Raw genomic sequence first — 11553 nt, 5'->3', positions numbered from 1 at the left:
TAAGTTGTAAGTGAGTTTTAAGGTGAGGTTGATGAGGAGATGCTGCCTGTCCTTTAACACACCACATGAAGCCCCTCTCCACCATCCTCATCCATTGATCATGCTCTGAAAATAACAAACACAAAGCAAAATGCAAGCACAATCATTAAATTGCACACAGTTTAACTATTCATGTTCTTGGTTAAAATACATTTTATTTGGTTTTAATTAGGTTTTTAAAAATGCTTACCTATGTGTTTTCTGACCAGATGTCTGACACCTTTTATTCATGGCCAGTGTGTCAATGTCTGGTTTTAGGTCTTGTGCTGAGGCAATCCGTAGAACAGCATGGAGGTTGTCATCTGCGATGCGTGATCTGTGCTTGGTCTTGTTTAGATTCATGATCGAAAACATTTGCTCACACAGATAGGTGCTCCCGAACATAAACAGAACACGGGCAGCATGAAGTCGAAGCTGTGGCATCAAATCAGGGGGCAGTTGACGGTAAAAGTCCTGGATTGCAGCATCTTGGAACTTTGCTCTCAGGCCACTATCACTTTGAAGCTCTATTAACTCCATCTGAAGATGTTGGGGTGCAGTGCAGACGTCGGTGGTGAAAGGATTGGCAAAGATGGCAAAGCCTGAGTGCTGTGCTCTAAAGTCAGAGAAGCGCCGATCAAACTCATTCATTAGCCGGCTCAGTTTGGTAGCTAGCTGAGTACATGAAATAGTACCAGGAAATGTGGCTGAGATGCTCTGACAAACAGGAAAGTGGGCCAGATTGTCCTGTTTCACTTGGTACATCCACAGATCAAGTTTACGCTGGAAAGCCGTGATCATGTCGGACAACTGCGTGATGACCTGTTTGCGTCCCTGCAGCTTCTGATTCAGTTGGGCAAGATGCTCAGTTATGTCACACAACACAGCAAAGTCACACAGCCAGTTTGGATTGGACAGTTCAGACAAGGGTTTTCCTTTACTCTGCATGAAAAGAGCAATATCTTCCCGAAGCTCAAAAAATCGTTTGAGGACTTTGCTCCTACTCAGCCACCGTACTTCTGTATGGTACGGCACGTCGCCGTGCTCCGAGCCCATCTCCTGCAAGAACAGCTGGAACTGACGATGATTTAGGCCACGCGCCCGAATGAAGTTCACTGTCTTCATGACTGTGGTCACTATATCATTCATCCCCAGCACCTTCCCACACAAAGCTTCTTGATGGATAATGCAGTGATATGTTATCAGAGGCGTGTGGCAGTTACTTAGTTTTTGCATTTTCTCCTTCATTAGTCCAACAAAGCCCGCCTTTCCTCCACACATTGCAGGTGCACCATCTGTAGTTAATCCCACCAACTTTTCCCAGGGTAATGGGATCAAAACCGCATCAAAAATGTCCCGTCCTGTTGTGGTCCCATGCATGGCAGCTCCTCAGTGACAGAAAGGTCCGACTTGATGCCTCGAATAAAAATGGATAGCTGCGCTGTATCTGTGTTGTCTGTGCTTTCGTCAAGAGCTAATGAAAAAGCAATGTAGCTGCATGTCTCTTCGGCCAGCTGTGTTTCCAGGTTTCCTGCTAGTTCCTTAACTCGGTCCACGATGGTGTTTCTTGATAAACTGACATTTTTAAAAGTCTGTATCTGGTCGGGACACACCTGCTCACAGACCTTCAGCATGCACTGCTTCAAAAATTCACCCTCTGAAAAAGACTTTGCAGCGCGGGCAATTTCTTCAGCCACAATAAAGCTAGCTTTAACTGCCGTGCTGTTTTTGGTTGTGGCTTTCTTGAACATATCCTGCTGCGATCGCAATTTGCCTTTTAATTCTTCCACCATTTGTTGTTTTTCTTGAAGGCTCACTTTGGCATACTTAGCTCCGTGTTTAGTGTCAAAATGCCGACGTAGATTGTACTCTTTGACAACAGCCACTGCCTCATAACACAAAAGACATACCGGTTTTTCTCCTTGAAGCACAAACATATATTCGCCTTCCCATCTTTCTTGAAACAGCCTTCCATCTGCATCAATTTTTCTTTTCCTGGACATTTTGGGATCATTGTTTGTATTTCTTAATTCGGAAAATGGCACTGATGTGGAAACACCGCAGTCTAGTGGCGGGATGCCGTCACTTCGCGGTTAACATGATCGGCATGCATTATGGGAAATGTAGTTTATGGTCAATGCATCCTTTTCACTTATTTATTATAAGATAATCAGACCTTTTAAGCTCTCGCGGGCCACATAAAATGACGTGGCGGGCCACATTTGGCCCGCGGGCCTTGAGTTTGACACATATGGTCTAAAACATTATGCGTGGCAGTGACACTTTTTATCAGATCATATAAATGCGAACCTCGGACAGGACGGTTGTCAATGACAATCTCGCCCTGATCTGTCCACGAGATCACATTTTTTGCCCGGGCTGCAGCTTCCAAAATGTGTTGGAAAATGCATTTTTCCTGCTTCTTTTAGGCATGTGTTTTAGTACCTCTTCAGCGATTAAATCTTTTTTATCTTGGTCATCGATAGGTGCCACAAGGTCTGAAGTGTTCGGTATGGATAGAGTCAAAAGGTTTTTTTCAAGCTCATTCTGTTTTGTCATCACTAGGTATCTCTGTAGAATACCTGCATATTTTTTGGCCTTTTCATATACATCAGTGTCTGGCAGGTTTAGGACATCAGTCATGGCTTTATCCAATTCATTTTGCGCCGTTTGTCTTATGGATCTGTTCTGCTCATACTGTTGCGGTTGTTTTAAGGCATCCAACTGATGCTGCGGCACCAGGAACATTTTCTGCGTATGCTCCATATCACCCTCTGTTAAAAAGACCGACTATAAATGTTATGGCTGCTCCTAGTAGAGGCAACAAAAAGCCTCCAGACTGATTGATACTCTTTTTCTTTTTTAAAAGTCTGACTTTTTTGTCGGCTACTAATCTGATGACGGCTTTCCTTTTTTTCAGCTGTTTGTACTGTTTATCAGTCAAAGGGATGTTACCACTCAGCACATTGAGAGCTATTTCACACAGAGCATTGATAAAGTCTGAGCTAGCTTTCCCCACTATGACCCTGCGCATACTCGGCGTTGATTTATATAACAGTTCCAACAGGGCCAAATTCCTCTGCATGCGTGACGACATGGTTACCCCTTCTGCTTTTTAGAGATGTATACAACCGGACGGTCAGACAGCAAAGCTGTTCTAAGTCTTAAATAATCAGGTGTCTTGGCTTTATAATCAATAAGAAGATAACCTGGTGTATTGTACTGGTGGCATCATTAAAAGCCTCCAAAATTTTTTTAGAGTTACCAGGAAATGTTTCCTGGTAACTCTAAAATGTTTGAGTTACTTCCTATTAAAGTTATCTGGTATTTATCTCTGGGGTTTTTAAACAAAACAAGGTAATTGGTATTCAAACTAATAGTCCGGCTAGCCTTGCCTTGAATAAACAAATTTTGGACTAAATATATACAACTCAAGTTCCTATGATGAACGTATTTTGTAAAAACATTTTGCACTTCTAAATTGTTGCTGGCGTCATTCATCAAATCATCTATAATGAGCAAATTGTTTTTCTCTGGGGGTAACAACACATCATCACACAGAGATTCGGGTAGACCATTCACAAAATTAATTTCTCTTATCTGAAGTAGCTGATTATATAAAGGTTGCCAACAAGAGTATATGTACACGATATTGTCAATATTATGTGTAATAATTGACGATGCTTTTTCAATGACATTTTTAACAAAATATGTCTTCCCACAATTTGAAGGGCCGCTCACCACCAAACTAAACGGATGTTGTAGTCTTGCATCAAATTCTTGATCTGGTCTAATAGCCATAAGGTAGGGTAGTGTAATCACTTAATACTCTGCGTTTGTGGTAGACAGCGTGAATTTTTTTTGTAACTGTGTCATTCTTGAGAAGGAAGCGCTTTTTGTCTCTTTTAATGGTTTCAGAAACAGTCACCACGTGTGCGTCTGTATTCTGATTGGCAACAAAGGCTCGAACCAAACCCACCAGAGACTTGTGGGTGACCACAGATGTATTTTTGGAGTTTAGGGTCACACCCTTGCATTTAACCATTGTTTTGCCGTGAGCTGTGTGATAAGCATAACACTTTGGACCCCCCGACACGAACTCGGTGATATAATCTTCTTCAGGAAGGTCACACAAATTTCCATCATTTAACTCATCCGTCAAATTACCCAGATATTCACCTAAGGGTGGGATCCACTCCCCCGGCTGGGAAGTAAATACAACGCTGTCCGTGTCACAATACAACACACGGCGATCTAACTTCTCCATCACATCATAAAGCATGAGACGCGCATGAGCAGTGGTAAAGGCACCAATAAAGATATTTACATCTTTTGTTCTGGCCGCTTTAATGTCAGCATGACACCACTGTACTATAGCCACATCATCTGATATGAAACAAAACTGCCGCACATCATATTGATCACCAAACATCAGCTGTGTAAAGCGGTCTGATTCTGTTATCAACTCACATGTTGGCAAATTCTTCCTCATGCTAAAACGGCCCCATAACGAGTTCAGAAGAAGCTTGTTGCAACTCCTTACTGCCTTGTTGACACAGATTTTGTCTGGGTCTAGCCGGATACCCTCCTTTTTGAAATACTCCTCAATGTATCTCTCTTTATCCTCAGGCGTTTTGACATGTCCTGGATAGCCAGAAATGCACAGAACTTGACAAAGGGGTCAAGTTCTGTGCATTTCCGAAAAGTATCCTGATAGATACTACATCCTCTGAGCAACACATTCACATCATTGACACAATACCGCTGAATCTCTTTCTCAAAGTCGAAAGTTTCTCCGCAGACAGTATTATACCAAGCCATGAATGTTGTTTTTTCACTGTCACTCATATTATCATAACCATAGTAATATGGTTCCGGATAGGGACCCACATACTTCTCGTTCCCCGCCGTGTTAAACTTATGAGGAAAATAACCTTTCATCATGTCCTCAAACCCTAATGCTGCTGGTATTTTTGACAAACGCATAGGTAGAAAGCTGAAAGAATCTATCCACCGCTGCTTGTACGCTCGGTCGTACATCAAAATGACTCTGCTACCTCGCATGGTCAGTTCAGGTGTGATTTTATTTTTCACCATATATTCAAGCAAAATATAGTTGTCAAACCCTGACGCGTTGTGCGCAATGAATGTGTATCCATCATATTTGGGTTTTCGATAGCGTTCAACAAATGTTTCCACACAATTTAGGCCGGGGAAACAAAACATGTTTTTACCGTCAAGGTCTTTTACACAGCAAAAATTTGCTTCGTGCCTGCCATTGTGATACCGAGTTTCAAAATCATATACCAGGTATTTATCTGTCGGCTTTTTCTTTTTCAGAGGCTGAATATAACACTGGTGGGGGGCCTTGACATCCATTATTTCTTCATTGCAGTGACGACACTTAAGAGGGCGACATTTGTGTGTTTTACCTCCTTTTCCCACTGTGTAGACACTGCCGCATGTCTCACAGTACCTTAGTCTGTCACATGGTATTGTTTTATGAGTTATCTCCACCATTTTGTGTTGCTTGTGACAAAAATTAGATTTGCATATGCGTTTACAGTCACCACATTTTACAGTTTTAGTTGGATGTCTGTGACAAGCATTTGTAAAACAGACATTGCACCTGAGTTTACAGCTATGACTCAAGACCGCTTCATATGTCTCATAACAATAATTACACACGTATGCGGAGCCAAAGAATCCTGCCGGGTTTTCTATTAAATAATAGTGATTATCCCGTAAGTATAACCAGACGGTATGTTTGTTAATCTCATCATGTGTTTTGTAACACGCCAGGCGTTTGCGACCGGCTGTGTGATGGAATATTATGATTTTTGCATTTATCTCTCTCTCAAATGCGGCTACTTTATCAAAGGACGCACAGCTTGTGAGATCACCCAAAATTTTCAGATGGGTATTTTCTGCATATGTTTGTTCATCCAATGTTTCTACATCCACTGTTTGTTCGAGCAATTTTTGTTTTTCCTCTTCTTGTCTTTTTTTTCAAAACGTGCAAGACAGAGGCTGAAGCACAAATTATTGCCTCCCCTATTGTCAGGATTAAATATGAATCGTGTTTTCTCCGACAATATCTTATTATACGGTATTTTATTAATATTTTTACGCTTTCCGCCGCTTCTGTTCTGCACCACCGTAACAATAAACTCTAGTTCATCATCAGACATGGACGTGTCATTACTCTGTAAAACTCGCGAAATTTCTTCCAGAAACAAATCTGTATTGTATTGGTTGTCAGAGTTTAAAAAAGCCTGCACATCATTGGCTAGGGACGGTCCTCTTAACACCGCATTTAAAATACTCCCAGGGTGTGTACCATCTAACGCACGGTCTATCACACCAGACAACCTTTCTCTGATTCTCCTGGGTACCAACTCGGGGTTATCGAGACTGATGTCTCTGAAATCGAGACGCTGACGCAACTCCATCGCATTAAAATTCGGTATGTCACGGACTTGTATCGGTGGTCTCACCTCATTATCATCATCATCATCATCATCATCAGAGAAGGAAACAGACCCCGACTCACGCTCAGCCACTGCATCCTGTTCTGCTTCTCTATCACCACCACCACCACCTATCTGATTTATAGAACAAGCCCCACCAACACTGAGGGGGTCTGCAGGCCTCTGCAACATAACTCTGTCAGCCTGAACAACAGACTCAGTATCAACACTGACTGATGTATCGAACCCTACGCTAACAAGGCTAACAGAGTCATCATCATCATCGTCAAAAATCTCAATAACACTGTTATTAACACCGGCACAACCATTATCAGAAGCATTTTTATCAGCACAGTCCACATTAGCACAAACACCAGCAGAAGTAGTTTCATCAGCACAGGCCACGCTACCACAAGCAGCCACAACATTACCATCATTAGCACAAGTAAAACTAGCATTATGAGCAACAGTACGAGCAGCACAGAGGCGGGTGGACGCAATATGTGTCACACGTCTTGTTAAGGCATCGACTCGTCTAGCCCGAACTCTAGCCCATCTAGACAATGTGTCGACATTGCCCGCTACATTATCACCATAAGGCAAACCATTTTTTTTGCGCAAACCGGATATATCTACCATGGACGCCTTCGCTGGCAATAGGTACAGCTCTCTCATCATCAGAGTTCCATTCATGATTTTCATCATCACTGGTGTCTAAAACACTCCATATCCCGTCTTTAAGTCTGAATTTTTTTTTATGAGGCGGCATGATGGCTGCTAATTAGGGTCACAGAGATGTGTAAAATTTTTACTCAAGAGCCTCTGCACCAACGTGTCTAGCAAAATAGAAATGGAGGTGTTACAATCGGAATGCTCCCTCAACAATCGTCTCACATCTGCAGTATCCTCTTTATGCTGCGCAGTAGAGCTTCTTAGTTGTTGCACTATTTCAATTAGCTTTTCATTCTGTTTTTGTAACAGGTTTTTATTTTCACTGACAGATTTTTCCAAAGCCAGTTGGTGTCGTTTTAATTCTGCAAATTCACTATTTACTACAGCTGTCAGCTGTTCAACTCTACCGACCACAAAGTCCTGCAAATTAACTGATGTCTGTGTCTCTGCGTCATGTTGTTTAGCTAGTCCTAGACCGGAAAGATCGAGGCCATAATGGTTACTTAAATCAGGCAGTTCAGTTTCCTGTAGGGGAGCAAAATGCTCTAACGAGCCAACCTGATTAGTATTGCTATGAGACACGTCTGATAAATCCAGAGAATCATTAAATTGTAGACACGTCAAAGGCGTGTTGCCCACACTGATCACACTGCTATTAGGACTCCCTACCGGGGATGATTGTATATTGCTAACTGTAGCGGCCAGTAGCGACAATACATCTGCTGATATTTGTTCATCAGGTGTAATGGACCGAGGGCTTACAATAAAAATATCATTGTCATACACATCATTTTCTACAACACCTGTTTGGGAAGAGGCAACCACATATCCAGCGGGTAACTGGGGCTCGTCCCTCGGCGTTGTGTTTAGCTGCACGAGTGCCTGCACTGCCTCATCCACTTCTCTCGGGGGAAAGAACTGCGACTTCTGAGGAATGTCTAACGGTTGCCATACACCGTTCCCCGACCTGTGATAACGCGATAAAGTTAGGAAAAAATTAGAATCAACAATAACATTTATTTCAAGTATATTAATAATTATAATAACACACACTATGACTGTTAATTCATGCTACTAACAAATAGTTGTTACATACGTTGCATCATTATCAGTTTGACGGCTCTTAATCCCACGACGTTTTCGGCTCAATAATGACTTCTTGCCAGAGGTTTTAGCACAATCCAGACTTTTGATTTTTTTATGAGGGGGAGGGCAATCTATACATATTAGCAGAATTTTTTTTTTTATAAATGATTAATATAAACTGACGACATATTGACAATTTCTATTTAAGCATAAAAAAACACTGTTTTACCATCAAGACCTTTTTGATCCTCCCCAATAGTTCTCTGTTTCCAAACAGCTATCTGATCATCAAGTTTTTTTCGCTCTGCACTAATGATGTCACCAGGGCACCGTGTTTCTCCCTGAAAACTGTACAAAAGAAGGTAAAGAAATCAATTTAAAACAAATTGTAAATTGAATAAATTCTAACATAAATGAGTGATATTAAAGACTAGCCTTGGTTGTCAGCATCAGGGTTTTCCTCAACATCCAACACAGCACCCACCAAGTGACCTAATAAACAAAACCTTTAAAACAGTATGCAAAACATTATCCTAAGATCAACAGAACCATTAAAACCACCTTATTAGAAATAGGATAATGAAATAGGATAATGAAATAATAACTCACCATTTAGAGACTCCATTGGTACTTCAGATGAAAATTGTCTTGTCCAAATGAATTTAAATGTAGGGGGGAAAACAGCTGAGAATAGCTGGTATAACAAAACTTAAAGATTTAGCACTACTAGACGGCTGCAGAGCAGGAGAGAGTTAGTTATCCCCTACAGACAACTATATTCAAACACAGTCAACCACTCCCCACCCCCAGACGTTGTCTGCAGCCATTTCCTCTGAGGCGCCATCACGGGAAAGAGATTTTTCCTGTTCCCCATAAGGCGCAATGTTAATTTTGAGCCAAAACTTCTGGAGGATCGCAGACGGTACATGTTTTGTCTCTCGCTCCTGTGCCCTCATTATGCACTCTACAGAAATATAAATGACATGAGTACGTTCAGCAATGTCTCCTGTAACTCAACATGTTGCATGTTTTGCCGATAACTATAACAGTTTTCCCAAAAATCGCAGGAGTTTGGGAGACATTTTCCCATTCATTCCTTATGGGGACATTTTCGTCTTTGTTTCTGCTCCTGCTGCAGCATGTCTGCAGCCATTTTAACCTCTTTCTGCCTTTACCTTCTCACCTGTCAGCCTTTTTTCACCTTTTTAACCTCTTTCTGCCCTCTTACTCTACAACTTTTTGGCTTTTTCAGTCTTTTTTTCACCTTTTTAAGCTCATTCCGCCCTCTTACTCTACAGCTGTTCATATGTTTTCACCTTTTAACCTCTTCCAGGCCTCTTACTCTACTGCTTGTCATCCTTTATTCACCTTTTTAACCTCTTTCAGCCCTCTTGAGTATAAAGCTTTTCATATGTTTTCACCTTTTTAACCTCTTCCAGCCCTCTAACTCTACAGCTTTTCATCCTTTTTCTCCTTTTTCGGTCCTCGTCAGCCTTTAACTTTTCACCTTTTTAGCCTTCTTTCATCATTTTAACATCTTCCTGCCCCCTACTCTACAGCTTTTCATATTTTTTCACCTTTTTAACGTCCTCCAGCCCTCTTTTCCAACAGCTTTTCATCGCTTTCATTCCTTTTACACCTTTTTAAGCTCTTTCGCCCTTTGACTTTTTCACATTTTCATCCTTTTTTCACCTTTTTAACCTCTTCGGGCCCTCTTACTCTACAGATTTTCATATTCTTTTCACCTTTTTAACCTCCTCCAGCCCTCTTAATCTACAGATTTTCATATTCTTTTCACGTTTTTAACCTCTTCCAACCCTCTTAATCTACAGATTTTCCTATTCTTTTCACCTTTTTAACCTCTTCCAACCCTCTTACTCTGCATCTTTTTACCTTTTCATCCTTTTTTCACCTTTTTAATCTCTTCCAGCCCTCTTACTCTACAACTTTTCATATGTTATTACCATTTTAACCCCTTCCAGCCCTCTTACTCTGATGATTTTCATATTCTTTTTACCTTTTTAACCTCTTCCAACCCTCTTACTCAACATGTTTTTACCTTTTCATCCCTTTCTCACCTATTTGAGCTCTTTCACCCCAGAGTCCTGCAGGGGTCTTATTTTGCAAACCCGCACCCGCCCGTACCCGTCATACTTAAAACCGCATCCGACCCGTTTCCCGACAGTAGCACAAATTACATTCCGCACCCGAGCCGACCCGCTATAAATTGATACCGACGCCCGACCCGCACCCGAAGCAAAATTAGACTGACTCAATTTTTAAAAATGAAAGTAAGCCAGCGTGGGGAATGCGCAAGCACGCAAATATACCGTATTGTCCCGAATATAGGACGACCCTGATTATAAGACGACCCCTCTTTTCAAGACTTCAGAAAAAGACTCTGATAACCAAAATTCGTTTCTCAATAACAAACTCACAAACTATCCTGTCAGTATCTTGGAAGCGGCTGCTTAGAGGACCACGATAAGCTTTTCTCTTACTGTTAGCGTTTTCAGACGATCTTTTTGGACCCGCCATCTTTGGACATTACACTCCATAACTCCATATTTCTTAGGTGGCTGACAGTTGTTTGGCGCCTCCGCTTCATTGACCACCATTATCTTAAAATCAGCATCATAGCTCCGCCTCAGATGTCTGTTAACTTGCCCCACACTTGATCCACTTTGCTCCGTAAAATCACCGCGTCTCTCCATTTTTCATCTCCTGTCACTTCTTCTCCGCTGTGATTGACAGATAACCCAGCCACAGTGTCAGTGACCTCTCTACAATAAGCTGGCGCCCTCTGCTGTTGTGGTCGTGTTGCGACCCAGACAACTATCAGCATGTGTCAACGGTTAGACCCCGATTACAAGACGACCCCACTTTTTCCACATCATTTTCATCCAAAAAAACCTCGTCCTATATCTGAGTCAATACGGTACATGCTTATCATATTGAAATGCAGGCATATTTTTGTAGATGTGTCGCTAATGATTTTTTTTTTTTTTTTGCACCTGACGCCATGAAAATGACAATCGCAAAACCCGACCCGCTCTCTAGGCGTCCGACCCGATCCGCACTCGTGTCCGACACAGGAGTCCTGCACGGGTTCGGGTACCCGCGGGTACCCGAACCCGTGCAGGACTCTGTTTCACCCTTGAACTTTTTTACCTTTTCATCCTTTTTTCACCTTTTTAACCTCTCACAGCCCTCTTACTCTACAGCTTTTCACATGTTTTCACCTCTTTAACCTCTTCCAGCCCTCTTACTCTACAGCTTTTCATCCTTTTTCACCTTTTTAACCTCT

General features: G+C 41.8%; 1 protein-coding gene and 1 long non-coding RNA gene across 2 annotated transcripts; both read right to left on the bottom strand.

The window, feature by feature from the left end:
* Nucleotides 1-225: 225 nt before the first annotated feature.
* Nucleotides 226-2021, bottom strand: LOC115594725 (general transcription factor II-I repeat domain-containing protein 2-like). The gene is given in 2 exon segments (XM_030438947.1): nucleotides 226-1400; nucleotides 1403-2021. Coding segments are annotated over 2 exon segments (1794 nt in total).
* Nucleotides 2022-7917: 5896 nt separating this feature from the next.
* Nucleotides 7918-8588, bottom strand: LOC115593676 (uncharacterized). The gene is made up of 3 exons (XR_003986347.1): nucleotides 8476-8588; nucleotides 8257-8377; nucleotides 7918-8127 (listed from the first exon to the last, which is right to left on the bottom strand). It is a non-coding gene; the product is annotated as an uncharacterized LOC115593676 (long non-coding RNA).
* Nucleotides 8589-11553: the final 2965 nt, after the last annotated feature.

This window comes from Sparus aurata, chromosome 13 (assembly GCF_900880675.1).
Source record: "Sparus aurata chromosome 13, fSpaAur1.1, whole genome shotgun sequence".
NCBI lineage: Eukaryota > Metazoa > Chordata > Actinopteri > Spariformes > Sparidae > Sparus > Sparus aurata.
This window is presented reverse-complemented; position numbering and strand designations above follow the sequence as displayed.